Below are 27,576 nucleotides of genomic sequence, written 5' to 3'. Positions count from 1 at the left end.
CAAAAGATATTCACAGCTGTAGTGACCCTGAAGGAAAGGCAGGCGTCAGTGATGAGAGCTGAGGAAAAGCCATCGTTTTAATCTTAGATATTGCGTAGACTGACCTTTAAATTGTACATTCCAGTCATTTTAAAATAGCTCAGTAACTTCCTAACTCAATACGAGACAGTAATGAAACATCTATAACCACAAATATTTCACCAGTGAAAAATCATTCTTCATCTTTATGTTCCAGGATAAAGTTAGACGGCCCATCTTACACACACATATTGCTTGCATACCTTCTGCCCTTTGGTGCAGACTGCATAGCCAATGACATTTGCCCCATTAGAGGTTCCGTTGGGTGAAAGCAGGGGGGGCTTCCAGTGGACCTGTAGCACCCCTGGAGCCTGTCCACAGAGCACCTGTACATCCTGTGGAGGCAGTGGGGGACCTGGCGGGAAAGAAAGATGGTCTTACTTATTAAAGCATCTATTAGGCAACGCAAGATGATGCAAAGTGTCTAATAAAGATGGTTGGATATGTAAACATGCAGAGAAAATAAACGGGTGAGGACATATTGATGAGGTTCAGCTATTGGCAAATTATGTTTGCTATGTATGTTTTTCACTGATAATAAAGTTTGTTTTTTCTTTAATTTAATGGAGACACTGAGCTGGAAATTGCGACATGCTTTGTTTAAGATTAAAGTCAACATACAAAGACGTAGATACTGTTGTAGATTCCCAATTATAAATTCCCCAATTTTTATTTTTTTATTTTTTTTTCCATTAAGCCAAAAACATTGGCGACAGTGAAACTAATGATCTCTTTAAATTCTAGAAATTCAACGCTCTGTTTGTGTTCAGGTTTCTGAATGGGAAAGTTGACACCTCTCTTGAATCCGACACTCTTACACAATCTACATATTTCAAATAACTTTGAATTAAGCGCTCCAGCCAGCTGTAATTACATAGTAATGAAGTCTATTAAGGGTTCATAAATTGGAGAAATGATCACAGGGTTAAGCATGCACAACTGCATTGAGGTGGAAACAAATGAACTGGAACAGAATCACTGCTCAAGCGTAATAGTCACTGCAGTCAGACGGACTGCAGGACTGTTCAATTCACTGTTGTTTGTTTGTTTGTTCGACAGTCATCGGAGCAAGGCTGGACTTGTGTCATGCTTATCAGTGCTCCAGTCAGTGACATGCTCTGTTCAGTCATCAGACATTTGCAATGGCCTACTAGCAATGTTGGGATGAGACCATGGAGATTTTGTCTGATTCTGAACGATACATCGCTATATCGTCCAATGACAGTCATAAAATTATAATATCTGAATGATATTTTTGAATCCTGACACTAAAAGTGAAGTGAGATGTGAGAGCTCGGGGCTGGTGTTTCATTCTGACCTGTTCTGCAATATGGTGTTGGACCTGGACAAAATACAACGCACAACAATAGAACAGTAAACAAATGTGGCATTTATAGTTCTCAGTGACACAATATAACAAATACTTGAGGACTGCAAAGTGAATCCTAAGTGTACTGACATTAAGATACTGAAATGCAAGAACATACTTGATCTTCAAGTGTTTTTTTAAGGTCTGAGATTTGACACAATTGCCAAATTTTCATTTAATTACAATTTCCAGATAATTAAACAATATAAGCCTTAAATAAATATTCGATGCTATTATATCTAGTTTGACAAAAAATAAGTTCCTTGAATGTGAAACAAAGGAAAATAAATATAAGAATACTGCCGTCTGTAATGTTTTCATTGATAAGAGAAGAGTCTAACAGCACACTAGCGAGTGAAAAAATATTTTTAAACAATTTCAGCACAGTATGTAACTGTTTATGATGATAATAGAAAAGATGTAGATTTATTTCTGATGCATAGTATTTAAATACTTAAAATCATTATTACACTGTACAAATTCATTTCCATCTGTAACTCTAAAGTATACTTAGTGAGCTCAAAACAAATAATTTGCTCTGAATTTTCGTGCTTATTAGCAAATGCCCAAAGATACGTAAAAATTTAATTTAGATTAGCTCAGTAATATCATGTGCAAAATGCTGTGTATGTTTTCCATCTCCATTTTTCTGACCAAACTTTATGGGTTGCCTCAGTATTCGGCGGCAGTGCGGCCTAGATCTGAACTGATATTTTTCCACATTTATTAAAATTTGCCAATAAACCAAGGCAGAGTTTTATTATCAGGTGGTATTATTAAAAATGTTCATACGTCCATCTCCTGCCATGCGGCAAGATATATTATTGATAGTGAGTATCTACGATGTAGTGGAGAGAAATGAGTTTTGCTGACCTGCAGCCAGAGTGCAGAACTCCACGCCAGCTTCTTTCCTCTCTCTCTGCTCCAGCGGCAGTTGCCATGGCACCTGGTGCGGCTGAGCCTGCACCGTCACTTTGTACACTGTCAGGGGACTCAGGTTAAAAAAGCGGAGTCTATACCTTCCTGGTTTTACCACTGCATGCTCCACTCCATCCAAGAATACTGTATGACTATAGTTACTGTTGCTGGGCAACCAAGAGAGTTCGGCTGTGTCTCTCTGGATGTCGTCCACCCGGAGACCATAAGGTGCCACTACAACATTGGCTCCCACCAATAAGGTGCAACGCAACTCGTCGGATAAGCCTCGGTCGGTGACACTCTGCACCGACACGCGGTGAACGCAACCATCCAGGTCCAGCTTTTCGAGTAAACACTTAGTGCGAGCGCCAAATTGTATGCTGGCACGAAGCTCCCCGTCTACTAAGACATTGTAGCCGGAGATGTTCCCCCAGCCCAGAGAAGGCACGATCGGAGGCTCCCAAGCCACGATGACACTCCGGGCCAGCTGTTTGATCAGAGTGATCTTCCGAGGATAAGGCACAACATCCTCTGCCAGGTCCTCAGGGTCGATGGGCCCACCTGTCCCATTGCTACAGGGAACCAAAGCATTGGCTGAACTCAGGAGACTGTCCTGAGAGGAACTTGTGTCCGCCGGCATCAGCGCCAAAGGTGTGTGACCCTGTGAGGACAGCTCCTCTCCTGCCTCTCCAGCCAGAATTGCTGGTTTTTCCTTGTCTTGGACAAACTCCACAAAATTAGAAGGAACAAGTCCACGCTGGCCATCCAGTAGTTCTCCTAGGACACAGAAATCAGGAATTATTTCACATTTGTAGGAGCAAAATCGTCGTTGGAACCAACGCTGATGAGCAAAATTTAAATCTACTGTTTTATATGAAGCGGTTCGGTCAACAGACAGGTTTTGGTGAAGAAAAAAGACGAATGTTATCCATCCGTCACTCCAATTTCTTCTGCTTATGCGCGACCATTTACACCAGACTTCACATGATTCCTGTCAGAAACCAGCTGCTCGACAACAAACCGCTATGTTTGAAAGTGGATTTCTACTCTCAAAGCTGCACAACCTGAGAGGGAATATCTTCATGTCTTCGTTCAGTTTGTCTGTTATTAATTCATACTTCTCGGTCAATGTCTATATTTCATGTCATGTTCTTTTTCTTTTCTTAAATATTAAATCATTGATTTGCCCCTTTTGGTGTTCATTTGAGGTTACCCTTACCATACCACAGCACACAATTAATATGGACATTTACAATATTTGAAATTGTAGTGTGGAGTCCAGTCATTCTGAGGTGAAATTTTATACCCCATACCACTTTCAACTGTAATGTGGTGGCAATAAAAATATAGAGCAGTTGTCTGAATGCCACTGAATTAAATAACTATCAAGCAATTTCCAATGAACAATCAAATTGAGGACATTTTTATGACAAGAAGACTGTCTCAAATGGAGTACATTTTGTACGTTACATGCTGGCAATGTACAAGATGTACTATACTTGGACTATTTTGCAAGTCATAGTCATACTTTACTATATGTCAACATTGTAACATAGTTACAGTGACAGCGATATAAACACTGCTTCCAATAGAATTTTCTTTACTGCACAAGTGGCCATGATTTCCAACAGCAAATAAGGGGTTTCTCAAGGTTTACATTTTGGGGGGGGGGTGTTCGTGTAAAACTGCGCGTGCAAGGCTAATCTGGGCCCTGCTGGATTAGTCATCAGCCTTAAAGGGACCAGTGTCTTACGTTGAAAGAGCTCAGTCAAAAGCCAAATTCTTATGATAAACACAAACTGGAGAACAATCTCCTCACCCACAGCTGATGAGTCACTGCTACTGTGCGTGGCTCGTGAGTTTGCAGAAGATTAGAATTGTGTCTGGGCCAATGTTTTCAGAAGAGATTAGACAATGGATGGCTCACTGAATCGTTTTAAGCAATAAATATAGATGAAATGATTGAAATAGGAACCAACAACCATGAATGCCAAAATGACTGCTTCTGTTTTTTACCTTCATAGAAGCCATCGTCATCCATGTTGCCATAAACGTAAAGGTACTTTCCAGCCACCAGAGGGAGTTCTGCTTCGGGATGCTCATTTGGCCCATCATAGGGGTTATAGCTGAAAGTTACATTCGTCGTGTCAAAAAGGAACCAACAACAATGATATCAAGGAGGACACCTACTTGTATCTGGCAGTGCAAAGGCGGACCTGGCCAGTGTACCGAGGCTTAGACCTGGGTGATGGACTCGGCTCATCCTCCATCTGCGCATCAATAACAATTCACGATTAAGTGTTTTACGGCTACAAAGAGCGAGAGAAGGGAGATGGTGTAATGGGGTCACCTTTTTTGTGCCGCTAGCGTTGTCTGTTGTCACAGCGCTGGATTTGACCGGCAGCACTTGTGGCCGTCCTCTGTCTCCAGTTTGTGGTTGGCTGAGCGAAAACCCGGAGATCAGCAGTGACGTGTTTGCCGCGATCTCATTCCCTGAGAGGAATTGATTTCCATAACAAATAAAGAGCAACTGTCAATCCTTCCGCACCCATTTGCAGCTCATTGCACAGCTATTGATCTCCTGCCGAAGCTAGTATGCTTAACACACCTCTCATGGCAAGGGCTGTCAGGATGCATGCCCAGGCCATCTGTCCCTAAATACAGCAGGCATAAAGGATCATTTAAATTCTGGACCTACATGCGTCGCAGCCCCTGAGAACCTCTATATCTGAGAATGTCTTATCTTCATTTTGGGTTAAAAAAAAAGGGTTTGCAGAACCTCAAAAAGCTTAATGATGAGCCAAAGGACATTTGTAATCATGGCTCGACTCTAGACGGAATACTAACACGCTGAACAGCGCTCGTGTCATACATCAGGCCTGTGTCAGTTAAGGGAGATATTGATCAGGAATAAGGCATTAATATTGTCCATCTCTGGTCCAGAGTGAGCTGATCAAGCCAGCGGGAGCGACATCTGGGGTTCGACCAGACTGACTTTCCATTCATTCAACCCTTTAAATGTAAGTGTCAACGCTTTTTTTTTTCTAGATTTTGAAGGCCTTATTTGTTGCTGTTGGACAAAGTTGTCATCAATGTTGATACATGCTGTATAATGTCTGGCTTTGAACAACTATTTTGATGAAACCTCGAATCATATCACCATCTAGACGCCTCTAAAAATTAGGACACTGTTTCATGAACCCATTACTCAGTCTGTGTTACAAGGATGGACCCACAGCAAAGATTTAATGTAACTGCCAACCATCCTAAGAAGCAAATGTTGCATTGAACATCTTATATATGTATGATCATGCTGAGATACCTGTTGATAATGATGATGAAGCTTCATGAGACAGCGTCCCCATCAATTTAAAAAACATATATATTTTTTTTTTTTTTGCCAGCTACTCTGCATGGAAAAAGAGGACACTTCTTCATCCTGAGGTACTGATGAGGCTTCATGAAACAGAGTCCTCATTTTCAGAACCCACCAGATGGCACTGTGTGGTCTAAAATCTTTGGATTTGAACAAGTATTTCAATGAAACCTGACATCGGTTTTAAGACCAAAACACCACCTATTGAGCTCTGGAACTAAGGACAGTGATTCATGAAGCCTCATCAGCACAATCACTACCTCAACTCCGATTCCTAAAAAACATAACAAGGTGATTAATTTTAGTTCTATGAACACTATCAGTGAATGAAATGTGGTGTACTTGCTGTTTAAATGCTGCTGTGATTGGCTTCTCCAGGCAAATTATCACAAGACAAAATTTTGACAAAATACAGAAAAAGGGAACCTTTCTCAAGCATTTAAATGATCAACTTATTCTATTGAGTAACACAATTGTATTGTATTGTATTGTATTGTATTGTATTGTATTGTATTGTATTGTATTGTATTGTATTGTATTATATTAACCCTAACCCTAAAACTCAATAGCCAGCGAGTAGTGAAGGATTAACAGGGTTTCGTGAATCAGCGTCCTCATTTTCAGAGGCCATTAGATGACAAGTTCTGCTGTGTCATTTTTGGCTTTGAGCAACTACAGTATGTCAATGAAACCTCACAGCTTTTCTGAATGGAACGTGTCATCTGGAGGCCTTTGAAAATCAGGACATTGTTGCATCAAGCCGGCAAGGCTTATATTGAGGTTTGAATAGCGAGGTGACTGGAAGTCTACGGCAGTAATATCCGAAGTTGGTCTGTCAGAGTTAAAGATGAAACTCATGTAAAACTCAAGGCCCAGGGGCCCAATCTTGCCCACTAAGTCCTTTATTGTGGGCCTTATTACCTACTCTCAACACTTGAAATTAAGTCGAATATACAGCAAACAAAAAAACAAGATAATCTCTGGTTCATATCAATATGAAGGTCCATGAATATTGTGGTGTGTAGCTCAGCTGTTCAGTCGTTTTCTGGCATCTTCCTGGAATGTTATGTGGATGGAAGATAATTCAATTGAAAATATATTGAGTTATGGGGACAGTCAGTGGTGAGGGACACCATAGATAAGCTTTATGATATGTGATGCCAACTAAGAATTAAAAGCGGCTTTATATAGCATTATGTGAAGACTCCTATTTCCTGACAGTGCCAGAATGTTCAATGTATTTTTCCTCCCTTGGATGATTGACTTTGGACGGCCCCTTTATCTCAGTTGCTGCAGATATTACAATGAGAGCAGTGACGCACCTGAATCTTCAGATCTGATGACTGGAGGGACTTGTTTATTTGGTGAGGTGGGGGACTGGGAATAGTAGGTGGGATAACTGGGACGGGTCTCCACACTATCTGATTGTAAGTGGCAATTGAGCAGCTCTTTGGACAGGTGATGGAAATGCTCAGTCTGTGACCTCCATTTCTGTTCCAGGTCAGTTATTTTCACCTTTGACACACGAAAAGAGAAGTGTTAGAAGAAGTGAGAAAAAGGAAGTATGCCTTCAACCATGAGGAGGAAATGTGCAATCCTACATGTCATTTCTCAGAGATGAGTTGTATGAAGGTTAGCAGATGTTTGAACTAGTAATGGCCTTCAAATAAAGGAGGCAATTAGCAAGAGATCCCCGTGGAGCCGTTGTCGAGCTCATGGCTACGTGTTCCACTGAAGACGCTGCGATAAAGCTGATGATAATATAGACCGGTTCGCTCTGCTGAACACTGCTTGATAACAGACGCTGAGCACAGCACAGTTAAGAGGATTATACATCTTTAAATACATCATATCTTTGACATAGTATTGGCACGACAGTTGTAACAGCCCTGCTGACGGAAATAAAATGGCTTACTCAGCATCCTTACAGATAACTGCTTTCGCTTTATTATTTTTGGGAATAATGAAAATGTGATGAAAGGACTGGAAAGAATCACATGAAATCATTAATACTTGAACAATTTTGTCCTGTTTGTGCTGTTCCCAAGAAAGCATATGCATGAAAATAGAAAGCAAATGAAGGGGAAACTGGAAAAAAGAAGTAGACACCAATAGGCTCAATGTCAAAGAAGGAAAACCATGAAAACGTGGGAAACCACAAATGAACATAATTTTGAATGAAAATGAGCTTTTATTGCCACAGAAACAACAGAATCAATGTATATTCAGCAGCTTCATAAATCCAAGGATTCTGTGATTTGCATTTTTTCCTCCCAACATTTGATGAGATTCGAACTGCAGAACAAGAGTATAGATGCTTCTTTCTTTTCAAGCGGCCGTACATCTGAAACATTACCAAAATGGGTGACTGATGAATCACAGCAGGTGGGTAGGATGTGTGATTTTGTCATGCCAGATACAGCAAATTAATGATTTGTCCTCACATATTTCAGGGAGAAAATGCAGTACTATGCTGGAAGAACAAGGTTTCAGAACACAAAAGTGTACTTTAAACCTGGCTAGTTTATTTTGAGCGGGTATTTTGATGTTCAATTCACCTGGCTAGATAGTCTTTTTGCATTTGCCATTCAGTAAGCACATCAAACTAGTTTGAGAAGTTCTGAACAGACGTAGAGCCTTTTTTCAAAGGCTTATCGATGGGTCCATGGATTTAAATTTTAATTTCCATTTTGACTTAAAATAAATCTCATTCTACTCTCATTTTTATTTTACAGAAACAGAGCATTAGAGTTTAGTGTAGCATTGTGGGTTATACAGAGGGATCATTGATTTCTCCGCAGCTCTACACACGTGAACACTTTTTCTCATCCACAACTGTTGTATTTGAGACAGCTCTTGTTTCTTTATTTACACAGGTTCAGAACTTCCTTGTATTGTTGGCGTGGAAACAAGATCTCCGCGTGCACATGTTGATCCATTTGAGGGGTTGCTTATTGAGGGACACTAGCGCCAACTGGTCCCAGCTTGACCAACTTTCCTGCTGAGTTTCTATTGGGCTGCGTGTGCAAACTGTGGAATGCTACAACCAGTTTGAGTTTGACTCTTCACAATATCAGTAAAGTCATATCAATATCAGTTCTTATGGGCCGTTTAGAACAAAGCAATTTAAACCAATAAAAATAAATAAATCTGCCATTCATATGAATTATCAAATATGTTGATGCATTTTCAGTTCAGCATTCAACTGTCCACCTCCAAGGAACTGCGACACATCTTTCTTTTGTTTTGTTTTGTTTTGTTTTTTTCTTATTCATAAATCACTCTTCAGTGAGACATGTTACTTACGGTGTCAGTGCCTGCCATCTGCTTAATAAAATCAAACTGTCCTGTGACACCCTAATAAATCAGATTTAACATTCTGAGCCAAGGTAAAAGACATGAGCTCTGCTGCAGTGGACAAGAAAGAGAAGCAGGCTAAGCTCTACCCAAAATGTATGTCTGTTATTCTGATTCTTGCTTCATTTTAATGGGGTTTCAGGAAATTCAGATTGACAGCCTAGCAGATGCGCTACTCTTTGTCCACCTCATCTGTAGTGTGTGTGATTGTTTACCTCTAAAAGGTGAGCATCATCTTCATGGTCACTTTGAACACGAGGCTGCAGACGAACACACAGAAGCACAATGACAGCTGACACTGCAATCACAGTTCATGTGAGGATGAGACTACATAACACAACTGACACACTGTCAAAGCCAATCCAGCAGCTAGAGTCAGAGTACTGGTACTCAGAGACATGAAGTCTCGTCCTGTCTCTGCACTCATGGTGAGTAGCTGGTGGATTTGAGAGAATGGCACTACTGTAACAGTGTTGAAACTGGTGTGTGACAGAGTGCTGAACGTTTGAATCCGGTGTTATTAGACAGCAAGCACATAAAGAGTGGAATTATGTTCAGTAGCTTTGACAAGTCATGAAGGACCATGTCACCAAATTCATCTCCAAATTCTAGGGATGTATTGAATTAAAAAACTGTTGTCGAGGCCGAATAAAATCTAAAATGCTCGGGTCAATACTGAATAACAGTGAATATCCAATACTTTTTTTTAAATATAACATAAATATATGCACATTGAACACATTTACATTTGTCAAAGAGATTTTATGTTGAGATAAATGAATATTTTTTTCATTCAATCACACTTTGTGCTGAAGCGTCGCCATGATGACGGTTGCAACATTTAATCCTTGACACCTCAGATAACAAAAAATGATGAAATTAAGAGGAAACATGGGTCGGAAAGTCAAACTCATTTTCACTTGTGTCGCACCTCCACTGTTCGGTTATCAGCCGGGCAGTGAGCTGTCAATTGGTTCTGTCAGCGCTGAAGTACAGTACAGAATAGTGTTGCCACTGAAAATGGTGGAGTGTGTTGCCAAAATGTTGTCATTTTTGCATGAAAAAAACACATTATTTTACGGTGTGCTGCTAGATCCGTCACATGCTACTCGACTTTGGTGACTCTATGCCACTGAAGTCGAACGTTGCTTTTTTTGAGTTGCGCTATTTAGCCATATATATTTTGCCACCAAATGTTCGGTTCATCTCTCTTTCTGACATCTCAATTGCATATAAGCAAATACTAGGGAAATCTTAACTCAAATTATGCACAAAAGATATCCATATGTCGTAAAAATGTTTTAAGTTTTTACATACCTTGTGCTTAGAGTGAAGAGATACCCAGGTTTGTTCATGCTCTGTCTGCAGATGTCGCTTCAGTTCCACAGACTCGTGCATATGCTGGCGAAAAAAAAGTACGCATAAGTTTCATCAAGCAGCCACCGGCATGCTACAGGGACCAAGCATGTGGTGCTGCAGAATGTACATGTGCTTCTGCAGTGGTCCATGACAGACAACTGGTTTTTGATTTCTTATCAACGTATTTAGCAGGTCAATGTCCACCTTTGTGTCGGCCACAAAACTCTGCTCACATTGTAGAGGTCCATTTAGTTATCAAAGGTTCCTACAGACGAACTCAGCCATGTGGGAAAACATTTGCCATCTTGAGTGATATGCAAAACAAATTATTATGCGCCGATTGCGTTGGAAATTAATGGGTTAAATACACTGGAAATCAATGAGTTATGAGTTATGAACAACAGCAGCAGGTTGTCCACAAAAAGACGATTGTTGTTTCAAAGCAGCTGTAATCAATAACTGAATGTTCTCAAATGATGAGAGCTGGACTCACAATTCAAGTCAAAATGATCATGCTGATTTGAATTCTCAGTTCTCATATTCAAGCCTTGCTTCAGGCCCGAAGAGTCAGGCCCTCAGCAGCAGAGTCGATCATGTGACACATCTTATAGAAAGAGCGAGGGTGCAACCATGTGATTTCTCTGGCTGCTTAAGAAGCAAAGACAGCTTGCAAAGCTTTGACATCCATCATATTCTCTCCATCATCTCTCTTACTTGAGAAGAAGAAAAGCCTCTTTACCTCATGTGGAGCAGCTTTGAGGTGTCCTGAGCAGGCAGCGACTGCTTTACATAATCAGAGAGAGGCTGTGTGCAGAAAAGGACTGAACCAGTCCCTACTGAGTTGATTTCAACTTCAAATGACCTCATATGGGGTCTAGCTGTTCAGTCAAAACAGTAACACAATCTAGACTGAGGAAACACTTGCCATTCTGTTTCATGGGAAAATGTCAGACAATAATAAAATCTTGTATTTTGCATTGGGTAAGGAACATGTCATCACTTATTTAGAATGAAAATAAATAAACCAAAAACAGTGGACAGCCAAGCCTACAATCCGATGGCAGCACCTCAGTGCATTTAAGCTTGAAGGCAAAGGTATTGTATACACCTTTCAAAATCCCATAAAGATCTTTTTTTGTGCTGAAATTCATTGTTTATTTCAGAGTGTGTTGAAAGGTAACTGGAACCCAGTAATCGGTTTAATCTGAGACCAAACAGATTTAAGATATTATGTTTGCATATTTCATGTGTGCTCATTTCATGACATTTTTCTGCCGTGCTCTTTGTTTGCTGCTTACACGGTGCAACCATGAGTGTGTTTTGACCACTACAAGCTTTCTACCTAGCTTTCTGCTTAGATTTTTATTTTCTGATTGTGTGTTCCTCTCCAGCAGCATTCTTTGTTTTATTCATATGTGTTTGTGATCACACCGTCTCATCTTCTGTCTGCCTGTGTATGAGCACTTGATATTTTACAAATCATCTAACTTTATTCCTGTGTCAGAGTCTCTCTACTCTCAAGAAACTAAACACACAAACACATGGCTTCTGCTCCACTCTGTTCTTAACAGTCTGGCTTCTATCTGTGAATTCATTTCTCACGCGCCCCATCTGTTCAATAGACCTGTTATAATCAATACACAATTACCGAGTGACAAAACACTCCTGTAGTTTTGAGTGCAAGGTCCCGTTTTTTTTTTCTTCTTGATGTGGCTCTCTCTCACAGACAATCAATAAAAGATGCTCGGAGGAGGAGACTGTTGTGAGTCAGTTGCTAGACTTGTCTGTCAGATTGCTTTATATTTCGAAAACGGATGGCTGAATGGAAAATGACGTGAATTCAAAAACTCCTCAGAATGGCGGACTGGGTTACTGATCGTCCTTGATTCAGTACTACCTATCACTGAGTTCCATGTCCACAACGCTGTGATCTTAATTTAGCTGACACTCTTCCATTTCTGTAACTTGTCCCACTTCGTTCCAGAAGGAAGAAGATGTGATGTTTGGCTGCACTGTGGACGGGGAAAATCTACATTTGTTTTATTTATCAAGCTGCAATGTGCCTCCACTGTATTTAGTCATGTACCATTGAAACACGAACCATTGAAACACGAACTGAGAACCAGCCACATGCAAGTGATAGGTTTTCACTTCTTTTTTGCATAGAAACAGACCTGTATCACGCCGGTGATGTGGACAGCTAAAATTCACACATGGCCAAAGCAACTTAGAAAGCCAGACAACATTGATTCAACTGGCTTTTTCCATGTGGATAAGCACCAAAATCTACTCTCCCAGATGACAGAGCTCAGAGCTTGTTCTCGGATTTATGCTCCAGTAGTTAGTATAATTAGTTTCAAAGCTACACAAGTTACCTTTAGCACAGATACAAAATGTCATTAATTTACCATTAATCGCAAGTTAACTCAACTCAACTTAAAATTCTAATCTATTGACTGCCCTAATAATGGTGTCATAGAACTAAACTTATTAAACATTGAGGCCTTCATTTATGTTCTGGTCTGAAAATGCTTCAATTTAAATGTGTTTTTACACAATTTGAAATACGTCAAATCCCAATAAAATGTCCTCTCACGACACACAATACTTGAGTCCAGTTTCCTTACTTTTAGAACCTGCTCAAGGTTCTCCACTTTGTCTTGAAGTTCACTTCTCTGCTTCTGTGCCGCCGCTCTCTCCTGGCTCACGACGAGAAAGGTCTTCCTCAGCTTTTCGTAGTCAGATCGTACCTGCATTGACAGAGGAAATCTTCAGCCATTAAAAGAGCAGCATGCATGCATACTTGCTGGAGGCAGATAGAGTTGCGGCGTAAATTCAACAGCATGATGGTATTCAGCTTTGATGACACAGCGCTGCTGAGTCCAGCATTTCACGTCTCCATCAGTCAGCGTCCTTAAGCTATGACGGTTCCTCTGAAGGTGGCCACATCAGGGTGCAAGGGACCCATTTTTCCGTCCGACACGACGTTGAAGATGAAGTTCATACTATGCTTTTGCAAGAGGTGCCAGCATTGAAGGCTAATTTGAGCTTCATCATTCGAGGCAACATATTTTTTATTAGACGTATTAAGATTATTATACTATTGTTTTTTATGCTATTGCATTAAAGTTATGTCAGAAAGTTTTGGAATCTTTATATTTGCTCTGTAGCTCTGTTATGCAAATGTGTCATTCCTTTTCTCTGATTATATTAATCCACATTTTTTAAATCCACCTTTGGCTCATTTTACAAATTAAATCAAAAACAAAATTGCCTAACTAGGTCTCTGTCAAGGATTAATTTGTCTGTTCTCAAGTCTGTATCAATGCTGCATGTGTGTCAATATTAATACTTTCAATTCTTTCTTTCTGTCTTTCTTTCCATTTTAAAACAAAATCTTAAAGTTTAAGATGGTAAATATATGTCAATGAATTTAATCAACTTCAATATCATGATCAATTGGGATTTATAACATACCTGAAAGCATGTACAATATACAATTGTAAATGCTAAATGTAAACGTACATGTACAATTCATCCCTGAAAACATTACAGTGAAGGATTCTTTGGCACGTTTTTCTGTTCACTCCGTCCTTGAATCTGTTTTTTCTTGCACATTGTGTCTAATCTCTTTTGTATAGCTTTCTGCACTTTATAATATTATTTCTTTTTCATTTGATAGTGATATGTTGTGTACAGAGCCTTAAACTCAACCTTTGACAGTCAAAATGACACGCACAGAAATCTGACTTGGTCACTCCACTGTCACTTTGGATACCGCGTATTCAAATAGGACTACAACTCAAATAGATTCCCAAAAGAAGCCAGCATCTCAACCCACTCCACACAGACAGTGCCCATAATTATAAATGATGTTTGTTAAATCGGGTGTATTGATCGGTGCAGATAGCATGACTAACATTTGATTGATGTAAGAGCCTTGAACATAAAGCCCCGGATATCTATCTCTTATATCACTTTGAGCGTGCCTGTGTTTGTGTAATACATGCTGCCGAACCTGGTCATACTTGGATGCCTTCAGGTGACAGCTGATCAATTCGAGGTTCAGACGATTTTTCTCCTGTAAAGCAGCATGGAGCTTGGATTTCTGCAGATGAGAAGACCGAAAACAGAGAGGATCAGAACATGAGCAGCTATGACATACTGTCATCCACATTGCAAGATGTTTTACGCCTCGCTGAGTGACAAACAGAAAGCACGTTGCATGGTTCCATCTGTCTGCAAGCCTGTTTTCATTTCTTCCCGAACGCTGACGCTTCATATGTGGCTTTATTTATGAGGTAAACAATAAAGAAATGACAAGTGACAACAGTGACTCAGGACCAGGAGCTTGGGAGTTTTTTAAACTGTGCCCAAGTTTGCCATTCCAGCACTTAGTAAAAATCTCTGTCTGAACTGCACAGTTTCACATTCAGAAGTTGTCATGATGCTGGTGCTGCAGGTACTCAAGCATTACATCATTACGCAAGAGTGAAACTGGGGCAGCGCTCTCTTCCTATCATAAGTCTGAAGGAGAGCCATTTCACCATGCAGGGTCATCGTTTGAAACATAATACCGCCTCATAAAGTCAGAGCACACATGCACAGTTCCTCATTGTAGCTGCAAAAGCTGTGGTGTTAGTCATTTTGTGGGGTAGATATTGACGGAAAAATAAAAAAAATCATAAAAAGCACCGACTGAACAGTTCCAAGTGAGTCCATAAAATTGCATTGATGAGAACCTGTGGCAAGGCAGGTGAACAACTCTTGAATCAGTGTTGCATAGAAGATGCTACTTCCGTGGTACAAACTTATGGTCTTATGGTAGAAATGATGGAAGGATGTGGCCAAAGATGGAGTGAGGAATCAAAGTGGTGGTCAAGCAACACATGGTCAAACAAGTTCTCTTTCTTTGTGGGTCGCAGCACGACTGGGACCGGTCAGCGTTGCCAGGCCAGGCCTTCCTCCTCCAGTCACAATTTTGACACAGAAGACAATTTACACTAAAATGAAACGCTGTAATCCCAGGATTAGACAAGGGTTAGGGTCAGAGTCAATCATACAAGGGGGTCAATTTCAAACACAGACTGAGGTGCAGAACCAAAATGTCTTTTTTTTTTATGTGAAAGTATTCTCCTATTTTTAGCTTCAAAACCCAAAATTGTTCTTCCTTTCCACCAACTTTAATTTGCGATAGCAATTTGCATTTTATTCCCTTTTACCTGCATCAGTTTTGAGGAAATTTTCAGATTAATTCTTGACACTCACACTGTCCACAAAAGACAAAGCTTGAGCATTAGCAATTGCAGGTCATCGTGTGGTCTGCATAACATCTCTTGGCTGGCTGGATTGGACTGTTGGGCCTTGAGTTTGACACGCACGCACTGAGCCCTCAGTGAAACTGACACACTTGCCGACCTCATGAGTTTGGAGTTCATGACTTTTAAGTCATTTATTTAGGTCCTATTTAGTACCTTAATGCAAAAATGTTAACCATTAATTCACTGAAATATTTACTTGTACATTTTACATTTTTACATTTTGAATGACTCATCCTCGATTTTCAAAGGAAAGGACTGTGACTCTGCTAGGGACTAAGTGCTGAGCTGCAGACTTGCCAGTGATGTGTTCCCACCTTTGGCTTCTCATTCCTCAGATGCGACAGCACAACTGTTGACATAAGCCACACAGGAAGGAGAGGCTTAAGACTAGAAAATTGTGGTGCAATGATTTCAGTACCACATTGTGGATCACTAATACATTCATAAATTACGAGAGTCAGATGGATCCATTAAGACATTGAATATTGGTTTAAAAAACTGGACAGTGAATAAAGAAATACAGGTCAATAACAGGAATTTAATTCCGATTCCAGACCACCAAACTCTCGACCAACAAATTTAATTGAAAATTCAAAGTATAATTAAAAGGCCAAGAAAATTGACCTCTAATATATAATAACCTATTGTATCAAGAGACAAGCAAAGGTCAAAAGATCAGCCAGAAGAGAAAGCATGCCAAAACAAGAGGCTAACCATCTTTTAGTCTGCCACTAGAGAGAAGGTAACACTGTCAGAGGAAGACACAAACACACTGGGACACAGCCAGAGAACAGACAAGGACAGGAGAGACTGGTGACTGAGTTCACTTGCTGCTCTTCTTGTGTAACTCCGCCACCACATCACATCAGACGACACAACCACGCCCAGCTCCAGTCAGAATTGATCTTGCAGACCGTTGGTATTTAGGCAGACAACTTGCATCATGTGGTGCCAGCTACACACCCCTCCTCTCCCTCCACTCACACCACAGGACATGACAGTGACACTTGGAGGAAGCGGTGCAGGGGGCGGAAGAGACGTAAAGGTGACTCTAGGGATGCAGTCAATAACATAGAGTGGTGAACTGGAAAACAAACAAAAACCTTTTCTAATGAGCTTCTAAAAATGATGACATAATCATTTTTATTTGCATTTGCTCTGGCATACTTTTTGCCATTCAAGCATACAGGATTCTATTTGTAACAAAAGGAGATTGTAAATTTCTACTACAGTATCTACGGTTAGCTGATGGGTATTTATCAGACAAGAAGTTCTCTCCATTTCAGGATGGCACAGACAACATTGATGTGCGTTTTCGCTCATTCTGAAACTACTTTGTATATAGTAATAGAATGTTGATATTCATCATCCACAAACCTATAATAATGACCACTTGGTTTTTGGGTTGTTTTGAGCGCAGTTTACTCCTTTACTCCCTGGGATACATGAAACTTGTGTGAGAGAGGTTTCTGACATGTAAATGAGAGTCTCATCGCATGACAGCTTGCTCTCAATGACTTCCAAAACCAAGTGTGACCGAAGTTCAACCGCAGTGATTTGATGCTTGTCATAAAATATCAAATACCCTCTTTTTGACAAGATCCTGGGGGTTAAAATGTCACTGTCAAGTTCATCCACACTTCCAATTTTGTCTAAACCAGATATGTACACTACATTTTGGAGTATTGAACAAGACAGCTCTTGGTGTTCCGTTCCAGTAGATTTAAATTCAACAACCCGGAAGTGTATCTTCTCAGGCTGATTTCAAGCACCATGAAATTGAGATATTTGTGTTTACATTTGTATATATTTTTATTCACGTATTTATTTTATTTATGTATGAAGACATGGAGACCATTAAATGTGCAATTAGTTTTAAACAAAATACTTACGTTTCACAGATAGCCTTAAAAATATTCTGAACTCTGAACCTTGAAATCTTAAAATCACTAGTTAAATGCACTGTATTAGAATACAAATATAAATAAATATAAAATATTTTATGCATGTCACATTTGTTAATGACGTAGCTTTCATACGTAAGACAGGCTGCTGACTTAAATATTCAGCGTTTTTCGTAACACCCTACAGAAACAGTCACTCTTTTATCTCCTGTCAATTTGAAGCTTTTATGTTTTTGGGATGCCTGTGTTCTGCATGAATCTTTGGGTATAGAAAGAAGCTAAAGGGAAATCTGCCGCAATTACACACAGATGTCACTGACTCAGAGAACAAACCGCAGGTGTGAAAATATCCTCCTTTTCATAGGCCCGAGGAATGGAGACGCTGTTTCGTTTCCTTCTTCCCACGTCATCTGAGTCACACATTCACAGCTAGGCTTAACACTCCACAGCATCTTGCAAACATGGACAAGCTGAGTGACAAACACATATGCACGGAAATTAAACAGAGCAAATATCTGTGATGAAGTTAGATGTAAATATAACTAGAGGATAAATGACAGTTTCCTTGCTCTGAGATTCCTTGCCTGTTATAGTGACTCGGAAAAGCATAGGTTTCTAATGCAGATTCACTCCCTTACAAACTCTAGCAGCAATCTTGTCAAATCTATTGCTAATGTTTTCACATTAGAACTCATCGTCTACCATCCACCTAGCTAGGCGGCATCACTGAGGCACAAATCACAGCTGTCACCAGGCCATGTGACAGGACTGCAGGTACAAGCTATTTTAAAACGCGTGAGTGTTCAGTAAACTCACGCTTCCACGCTGGTGAAGCATGACATATTCCTCAGCAGCATGTTGGTCTATCATCAGCAGAGGTGAGTGGAGACAAAACTGGACAGCAAGATTCGTCTGTCACCCTGTTCTCAAGCTTGACATGGTTTTGTGCCAATTTGAAAAAGCTGCAGGGCAACTAAACACAAACAATAAGCTTTTAGTGGTGCTCTCAGTGGTGCTTATACTTGGTGCCTTGGTGCCTTTTTCAAGCATCAACCCACAGTATTCGCAGGATGAAACATCACCGACTACTACTACTATTATTATAATGATTATTATTACAGATAGTGATAATAATAATGCAAATTATAACATTAATATGGTTTTATATGGCAGATTTTTGCCTACAGTTCTGATTACTCCACTAGAACTGATGTCACGAATGCTTGTTCACGGCACTGTAAACAGTGCAACTGACTGAAGTGCACAGAGCCACTCTTGCGGTGGTCCTAACTAGAAGTGAAGCTTCACTGAAATCAGTGTCACAATGAAAAATCAATGCAAAACATATTGTTCCAATGAAATATATGAAGTGTCTAATTGAAAAAAAAAATGTTATTTGTTCAGCCGTGGTTATTATATAGAACACGTCAAGTGTGATATGATGAGAGTGGATATGCACCAATTTCTACTGCTGAGTCTGAGCGTGCCGCAGACGGCAAACATCTAATATTCCATCTTCAATCTCCAGAGGACAGTTGTTAATCAGATGACACGGTGGAAAGAATGTGTCCCACTTAAACGCTGGCAGAAAGACAACATGAGTTGTTGGCGGCCAAAGAAGTTGCAATATAAACATCAGCTCTGAATCAGACAGTGCAGAGGGCATGATCGCAAAGTGAGGCCGAAATTGTGAAATTCTAGTCAGCATTGATGAATGAAGGGAAAAAATTCTCACATCCAATTTCATTGGTTTCCAAGTCTAAGTTTTACATATACACAGGTTAATATATTTGCTCTGTAGCTATACTAAGCTCAATGGTGATGTGTTGAACTGAACCTGGCATCATCAGAGCTTGAAATGACTTGAAATAAAATCCTTTATTAATTTAAAACAATCATTCACAAGATAGATCGAGGTCAATTTCATGACCCATGAACCTTTCACTACAAGATTGTTGTTCGGCTTCATTCTTCAACAGGCAGGTTATTACAGCAAACAACTAAGTGCAAAACATCAGTCAGAATTCTGCAAATACTGCAATACTACTAAATTTTACCAGCAAGAAGAATTCATTTCCAGAAATAGAAAACAGAACACAAAACATATATATTAATTACGTCCACATCTTTGACTGTGTGTTTTTTAAACCTTGTGATCCAGTTTGAGATCACCGGTTAACAGCTGACAGAACATTACTGTTCCACCAAGTCCACTTTAAACAACTACATGAACATAATAACTGTATTCTTCATCCCTTAGCAACCAAGGACTCCTGACATTTTGTAGCATAAATGCAAAGCATAACTTAGCACTGTGTTGTGAATACAAAGAATGTGAATGCCACAATATCTTACACCTGCCCAGTGACAAATAACCCAACTCTGCCTGTCAAACTCGCGAAACTTTGCTCCAAGAACTTCAGAATATATTTGAGCGGTCAAACAAATGCATGTCGATGTTATGCAATTACGTGGTTGAAGGATTGGTGGGGAGATGTCTGGAGTCTCACCACTAATAGCTAGCACGGCCAATTGGCCAAAATTGTTTGACAACAAGAAGAAGAATGAACCAATTCTCAAGCAACTGGACCTTGATGTTTAAGCCCCTCTTGAATGTCTCCACTGCCCCCTGATATCCTTTCAATAAAGTTGATGTTATAATTGACATATTTTAATATGTCTTCTCTCTCTGAGGTGATCCATTTTTTTGGTTTTCTTCTGGGATCATACTGAGACTTCTTGAAAGCATGAGGGTTAATCATTACAACACTGTATTTGATCATTCAGCAAGAACCCAGAGATGACAATGAGGACCCCAAATAGAACATTCCAAAGGGATGTAGTTTTAGCCTCAGCATTACAAGCACACATTTGCATCCCCACAAAAACAACACGCCGGTGGTTCAAAAGCCACATAATTGCATCATCATACAAGAGTGCAGGTTAATCGTCCGCATTCAAAAGAGGACATCCAAGGTTAATGCTAACTTTATGGCGCTTGGATATTGGCAGTGTGTGTCTTCCACTTACGGGATTGGTTATGAAAATGAGCTATGTATCCAAGATTTATGGAGTATCATTATCCAGAAGTTCATTACAGCATAAAGGATGATGTATAGCTTAGTTTGTCCTCTAAACGACTCAACAGCAATATTTGTCTTTTCACCAGAAAAATGAGCAACTGTAACAGTATCCTATCGCAATGAAAGCGCGGGCACTATGCAAACAAGACAGAATTTGATCAACTGGATTACAGTCAAAAGTGCTACACGATAGAGATGCTGGCATTTTTCCACTGATGTTTTTGCATACGTTCGGATTAGCAATACCTTATATTTTGCGTTTTTTTTTTTTTTGCGTATTTTGTAGCAGCAACTTGAAGGTTTCCAAATCAACTTGTCCCGACTAAGGAATCAGAGGAATCGTAACTGGCTCCTTTATGTTCACATAAACATTTAAAAAAGTATACACAAGATAAAAAACATTCCACTCTCTCAAACAAGTCAAACTTTATCACATCTCCGGTAGATATTTTGGAAACTAAATGTAGTACTGAATTAAGAATCAACGTTATTTTGTTGTGTTTTGCATTTTATGTTTGTATACCTTAAGTTGACCAAGATATTTATTATTGGTTATTGATATAGGCGAAGATCGATACCAATCCAGGCCAAAATGACTGGATCGGGCAATGGATTTACTTTCAAGTACTTGATCCAATTCAAAAGGCCACATATCTTTTGGATTTTACAACAATGCGTATACACTGCCTGGGGTTGCTGCAGTTGGTCAGGTCTAGGTTCAGCAACATTATGTGCTCAAAGAATGAGGTCAGCTGACCACCTGAATATACTGAATGACCAGGTATTCCATCAATGGATTTTTTCTTCCTTGATGGCACGGGCATATTCCAAGATGACAATGCCAGGATTCATCTGGCTCAAATTGTGAAAGGCTGGTTCAGGGAGCATGAGACATCATTTTCACACATGGATTGGCCACCACAGAGTCCAGACTTAACCCCATTGAGAATCTTTAGGATGTGCTGGAGAAGGCTTTGCGCATATATATATATATATATATATATATATATATAGATATAGATATATATTTTATTTTATTTTATTTATTTTTTTATTTAACAGGTTGAATTCTCCTTGACAATATATACATTTCACCATTCTATAATGCCATTGACAGAATTTGGTGAAGCAACGGTTTGCCGCAAAAAATGTATTCTTGAATGAAATATTCTGTACAGCACAAATCAGTGGCTAGTCTTCAGTGTGTGTCTTAAAACGTGTCTACAGTGTATAAGTGCACATGCTGATCACAGCCTCCGGACTTACACAGCAGAGACTGTGGACCCAGATGGCAGTGGCTAATGTGGACAAAGTGAAGCGTGACTTTACATTTTTGTGTATGTGCGTGTAAGCATGAACGTCCATAACAGGCATCTACAAGCATACATCTAACCACATTTAGCCCCGAGCTTCTGTTGTCTTCTGCGTCTTGTATTGGAATGCATGGGAATACATCAACTCGGCAAAAATCGAATTTAAACTCTAAACCTTCTGCATCTGCATTGGGCACAGTGACACGATTTTGCCAAGTTTCAGAACTCTCAGGGGCATGTGCCTATGTGAAAGGCTCTTCCCGGTAATGCTGGCTGCCATGGCTTTGGCAACACGGCATTGCCAGGCCAAGATACTCACAACATATGAATAATGTAGTTAATAAAATAAGGAAAACAATTAGTAAAAATGGATTGTGATTGTGATCATTTGACATTAGATAGCTTAACTATACTCATGTTCAAGTAAGAGCTGCTGTTTCGAGGGCATAGTGATGTAGTTTGCAGCAAACCAAATTGACTGAATAAATGAAAACTAGAAACAAATAATTGAGTCAGAAACTACAATTCTTATAGTGGATGAAGGTGTCTCACAGCTCTGTCATACTTATGGTAAAATTCATTATGGTGAATTAAATAATTGCATGAGTTGCATTGTAATGTATCAACAATATGCATGAGGCATCAATAAATTCTTCCTAAAATGTTACTCCAGGAAACATCCCGAGTTCAAGGTGGGGGGGGCTTGAAAAACAACAGAGAGGCGGACACTGCCGTCAGGAAGCATTAACTTCTCCATCACAGACCACACATCTTAATTCACCTCACTGGCAGCCTCCTCTGTCACTTCCCCTACCACGCATCCAAAGTTCAAATTAGTCTCAGTGCACCAAAGATGTTAAGGACTTTTAGCACTAGTGCGGCACCCGAACAGTATACAGGGCGGATGTAAACAAACATGGCCGACCAGGACAGCCATCGCTCTCAACACGATTTCTGACACTCTACCTCCCGACCCTGTGTAATATATCCCATATCCATTTTAATTCAGTGTATTAATGAGCTGCTGAACAACTCCAATCATCCAAACGTCAATCTCTGCCATTGTGAGGGGCTTTTTTTTTTTTTATCAGAATAAGCCATTTTTTAGCTGCTGCAACCCATGAAAAAATTGTGAAAAAACCTGGAGCGACTGCCCTATTTAACATGAAATGTTATCCAACAACTGACTGCTAGGAAGTATAGGGGTCATATGTATGTACTGGGTCACCAAAACCTCACCAGTGTGATGAATCTACTAAAACTTAATACCACAAAGTTGAAAAAGACCATGTGGATGCATTGAGGGAATATTTATGTAAGTGAAGTATCAGAACAAGACAGCAGAAACCGTGTTGGAGCGCAGTGGGACAACTGTACTGTATACAGAGAAACCGCCAGAGGAAATGGTGAATATGGCCCTGGTGTGTGTGTGTGTGTGTGTGTGTGTGTGGAAGCACTGTGAGTAGGCAGTAAGAGTTAAATATGACGTGGGCTGCAGAGCTTCAAGTCACTTCGAGGACATAACACAGTTGATGCGAGCAGGACCTATTGTTCCCTGCAGCTACACAAAGCATATCAGGAGGCTGGAAAAGAAGTTCAGAGGAAGAGCAGTGTGCTAATGAGTATCCCGAGAGCTGGTTAGGGATTACGTGAGGTTGGATGGACCTTCATCTTCAGCTCATGCTCGCTCTACCCTGAATACACAAGCATGCATAGGCACTCAAACCTGCACGGGCACACAAGAATCCATAAACTTCAGGGAGGGACATCATCGTACACATTGAAAACAGATGCACTTTCTCAAAACACACATGCACAAGAGCTAAATTATTAACGTCTGACCCCATTGCACACCTCCTGGAATATACAGTATGAAACACCGATTCGAGGATTTGACCCTGTCTTTGATTTCACTGACACGCTGTCAGTTTTTATGCTTAAATAAGGCATACATAACAAAGATTTTTGCCACTTAGCAAATGCCTCAAATTTCTGCAGACCAATTCAGAACAAAGGAGAAAAGGCTGAGAGAGCAATGCTCCTTTGTGTCTTCCTCCTGATCTACACTGGAATTAAAAATTCATTGTCTTCGGTGCTGCCCGCCTTGCACTCGTCGGAGGCTCTGCTCAGTAAAGGTTTCTATGACCAAAATTTACATCACATTGTTTGTTTACCCTAAACCAGACGTACAGCCCACCTCAGGCGGCTGTGGCATGGCGAAGACTGTGACTCACGACCGACCCTGACCTGTCTTCGTCTCGCACCTGAGGGAACCCGTTTTGTATAAAAGTATGATGTTATTCTTCAGTCATGAGACAGTCAGCAAGCAAAATAGACTGGAAAATTGTTCTCATGCCTTTTCACTCACTACAAGGCGGGTAAGGGAACTCTCCACTGATCTGTTCGAATGAAGCTGCATGTCAAAAGCAATGCGCGTTTGGAAGAGTAGAAATAAATTGTTCATACAAATTGCCTCAATTTAACATCAGGTTGGTTAGTTACAGTAGGTCAAGTTATGTCACACCAGAACAGGTGACTTGCCTGACATAGTGTGCTCCTTCATCTCTGATTCTCTTCATCGCCGACCTTGTTGTTCAGGTCACTAAAAGCTCCTGTCTGATGCTTCATCATTGAAGCCCTCCAGTCACTAAACACCGTGACTAAATGAGAAATGGGGCAGGTATTAAGGAGCTGGAGAAGCTGATGGGGGAAGAAAATCTCTAAACTGGGATATTTGAGGTAACGCAGTATGCGCCGCAAGATATTTGGAGATATGAAGTTCACAGGAAGGACATGGCAGCAGTCAGAGGAGAGAAAAACCATCGTGACAGCGTGAGACAATAGTGATGTGGAATTAACTGGGGGTTTTTTTTTGGTCAGCAGGTTACACTGCTGAAGGCCTGAACTCGCACAACGGTGTCACGCTGACATTTGCAACGAAACAAAGCTTGAAAGGGCAAAGAAAAAAAATACTTCTTTTGTCCAGCTTGATATATTCTACATTTGATTTCAGCGCAGAATGGTTGAAAATGTTGTAAAATTATGTATTTGAAACAGTGTAAATAAATCAGAAATAAAAAAGACTGTTTAGTGCAATTCAAGTCAATTGTTTGGGATCAGATCTGGCATCAGATGATGGCATCACTCCGACTTCATTGGAGGAACAGAAGGTCTTTGAGTTCTTAAGTTAATGGGAGTCTATGCAAGCAGTCGGCATGTAATTTGTGCACTTGCATCTCTATTCATTTTTTATATGACGGTCTCCAGCTGGACTGTTTCACAGCGACGTGGGGGACATAGACGACAAATGCAGTACTTGTACTACAGTAAGTGTACTTAAATGCAGGCAGATATGTGTATCATCCGATAACAACTGCTATTCAAAACCCAAGGTGCTGTTCAAGTCACAAGGATGCATTGTTAAGGTAATTTAATCTGTTGTGACAACCTCATGTCAGCAGAGGAAACATACAACGCAAGTTCCAAACAGACCACTGGGAAAAATATCGCTAACTGCTCCGACTTTTCTCTTCTCTTTGCTCCAACCTCCACTATATTTGCTACAGTTCTCCCTTCAGATCTCTGTGTCACTTGTTTCAAATAACTTGAGTGTGTTTTGAAAATCTGCCAGATTTGCGAGGACGAAATGTTCCTTTATTGTTTCCTTCTCAGCTTCTCCCGACGGGTACGTGACATGCAGACTTGGTGCGTACTCGCGCAATCAATAGTGCACTCAAGCATGCACTCAGTTTTATGCCAGCACAAATATTAAAATACAAAACTGACTGAAACAGAGATACATTTTCAAATAGGGGTAAGGGCAACATTGGTTTGCAGTGGATGTTATTGGAACTGTTGAATCGAAATGACATGATGTCTCAGTGAGGCATTGCATTCAAGATGTAACCTGCCCTTTGAAAATGAGCGTAGGAATACGAGGACAACAAACAAAGGAGGTCAAATTTAGATTTGTGCAAGATGAGTGGGGCTGGTGTGGCATGCCATCTACTTTATGATGTGAAACACAGCTCGAAATCTGCTTCAGATTGACTTTGTAATGTATTTTAACTAACTACTTAATTTGTTCTTACTTTTACAGCAAGTAAAGCTGCAGTGATGTTTGCTCGCACGAAGCCTGTAATGAGAGACTGTGCCCCGTCATTGCATATACAAGGAGTGTCCCACGTATAACATGGCACTCAAACTCATGCACACAAGGCTCCAACAAAATGTCTAAACAGAATATCAGATGTTTCTTTTGATTTGTGGGGGCTACTTCTTGCATAGAGTATTTCACCAGAGGCTTCACCACAGCCACCGGCGCATTAGCTTTTCCACCTTTGATTTAATTCTATTCCATTTGCATCCATTTTTCAGGTGTTGGAATTAGCCACATTGATTATTGACATTTATAATCCCCACTAGCTGAAACAGCATGACATGGGACAGCGCTTGAACACTGTAATCCTCGCGCACCATGATGTCACTGCATTTAAAATTAGGATCATTTGTAACCTTGACCTAGTGCAGGCCGTATAGCTGACTTGGTTGTGCATGCATGTTTAATATAATGGGTATTGATCAACGCATCTATGCATGGGATGCAGCCGTAAAATGAAAACATAAGATCAGATACTGCAGTCTGCATATTTAGTTCCAGTGTTTAGGCACACTATAATTAATTTCTGATTCCTGTTTTAACAAGGATCATAGCCAATTTACTGAAAGTACACAGTTAGCTGTGGGATTATGTACATCTGTAATATAATAATTGTTTAATCTGACGCTCAGCCTCCGTCAACTCAAATGTTTCATCACTCAAACACCATTTAAGAGCAAGGTTTGTGCAGCTGAGTGAGAACTCATGGAAATGCATCATCATAGGAAACATGGAAGAGTATACCAGTGTATAAAGCACGTCTAACGTATACACCAGAATGTGTGTGGACTAACTCAGACAAATTAAATCTCCCTGTGAGACTGTTAAATAGTCTGTACGTCCTAAGGAATATTTAAATCATTCAAGGAGGATGTCCTCTGGCTACCAGCCCTGGTGATAATCTCAAGAGGAGCGAAATGGAATCAGCCATGAGACAGAAATACTTTTTTTTTTCCATAGTGTATCGCCCTTTAGCATCTAAATGAACATCGGCTGGCAAAGTCGACCAGTCCACCACTTGGTGAGGCCTGGAGAACTTTTAAACTGAAGGAAAATGACGCACAAGAGCATGCAAAAATACAGACGGAGATTAAGATATAGCAAGGGGTGACATTACTCATATAGACATGGCGCAAATGAGACATGAGCCATCTGTGCGGATCCTTCCCTTCGTTCGGCCTCTCATCCTCCCACACATTTACATATTTCAGCATATGCACAACCGCATTCAATTCTATCTATAAACACCCGTAGTGCACACATATGCTCATTAAGACATTTATCAGAGAAACGTTGATAGAAATAAATCCTGCGCTCAAGCCATGACATAAAAGGGAGG

At 40.2% G+C, this 27,576-nt stretch overlaps 1 protein-coding gene across 12 annotated transcripts in view; it reads right to left on the bottom strand.

The window, feature by feature from the left end:
• rimbp2a (RIMS binding protein 2a) overlaps positions 1-27,576 on the bottom strand; it is a 64,568-nt gene that overhangs the window by 16,516 nt on the left and 20,476 nt on the right. For 9 of the 12 annotated variants that reach the window (XR_008414793.1, XM_053867205.1, XM_053867196.1 and 6 more), the window contains 11 exons: positions 14,476-14,565; positions 13,085-13,207; positions 10,416-10,499; positions 9,314-9,358; positions 7,064-7,256; positions 4,716-4,858; positions 4,556-4,635; positions 4,382-4,491; positions 2,321-3,142; positions 1,397-1,420; positions 282-433 (listed from right to left, as the gene is read on the bottom strand). Coding sequence is in view for 11 of the 12 variants with exons in the window: in XM_053867205.1 (XP_053723180.1) it covers positions 282-433; positions 1,397-1,420; positions 2,321-3,142; positions 4,382-4,491; positions 4,556-4,635; positions 4,716-4,858; positions 7,064-7,256; positions 9,314-9,358; positions 10,416-10,499; positions 13,085-13,207; positions 14,476-14,565 (1,866 nt within the window). In the remaining variant the exon portion in view is untranslated. The remainder of the gene's footprint in view (positions 1-281; positions 434-1,396; positions 1,421-2,320; positions 3,143-4,381; positions 4,492-4,555; positions 4,636-4,715; positions 4,859-7,063; positions 7,257-9,313; positions 9,359-10,415; positions 10,500-13,084; positions 13,208-14,475; positions 14,566-27,576) is intronic. The other 3 variants (XM_053867209.1, XM_053867286.1, XM_053867272.1) reach the window with 2 other exon arrangements.

Source organism: Synchiropus splendidus, chromosome 1 (genome assembly GCF_027744825.2).
Source record: "Synchiropus splendidus isolate RoL2022-P1 chromosome 1, RoL_Sspl_1.0, whole genome shotgun sequence".
Taxonomy (NCBI): Eukaryota; Metazoa; Chordata; class Actinopteri; order Syngnathiformes; family Callionymidae; genus Synchiropus; species Synchiropus splendidus.
This window is presented reverse-complemented; position numbering and strand designations above follow the sequence as displayed.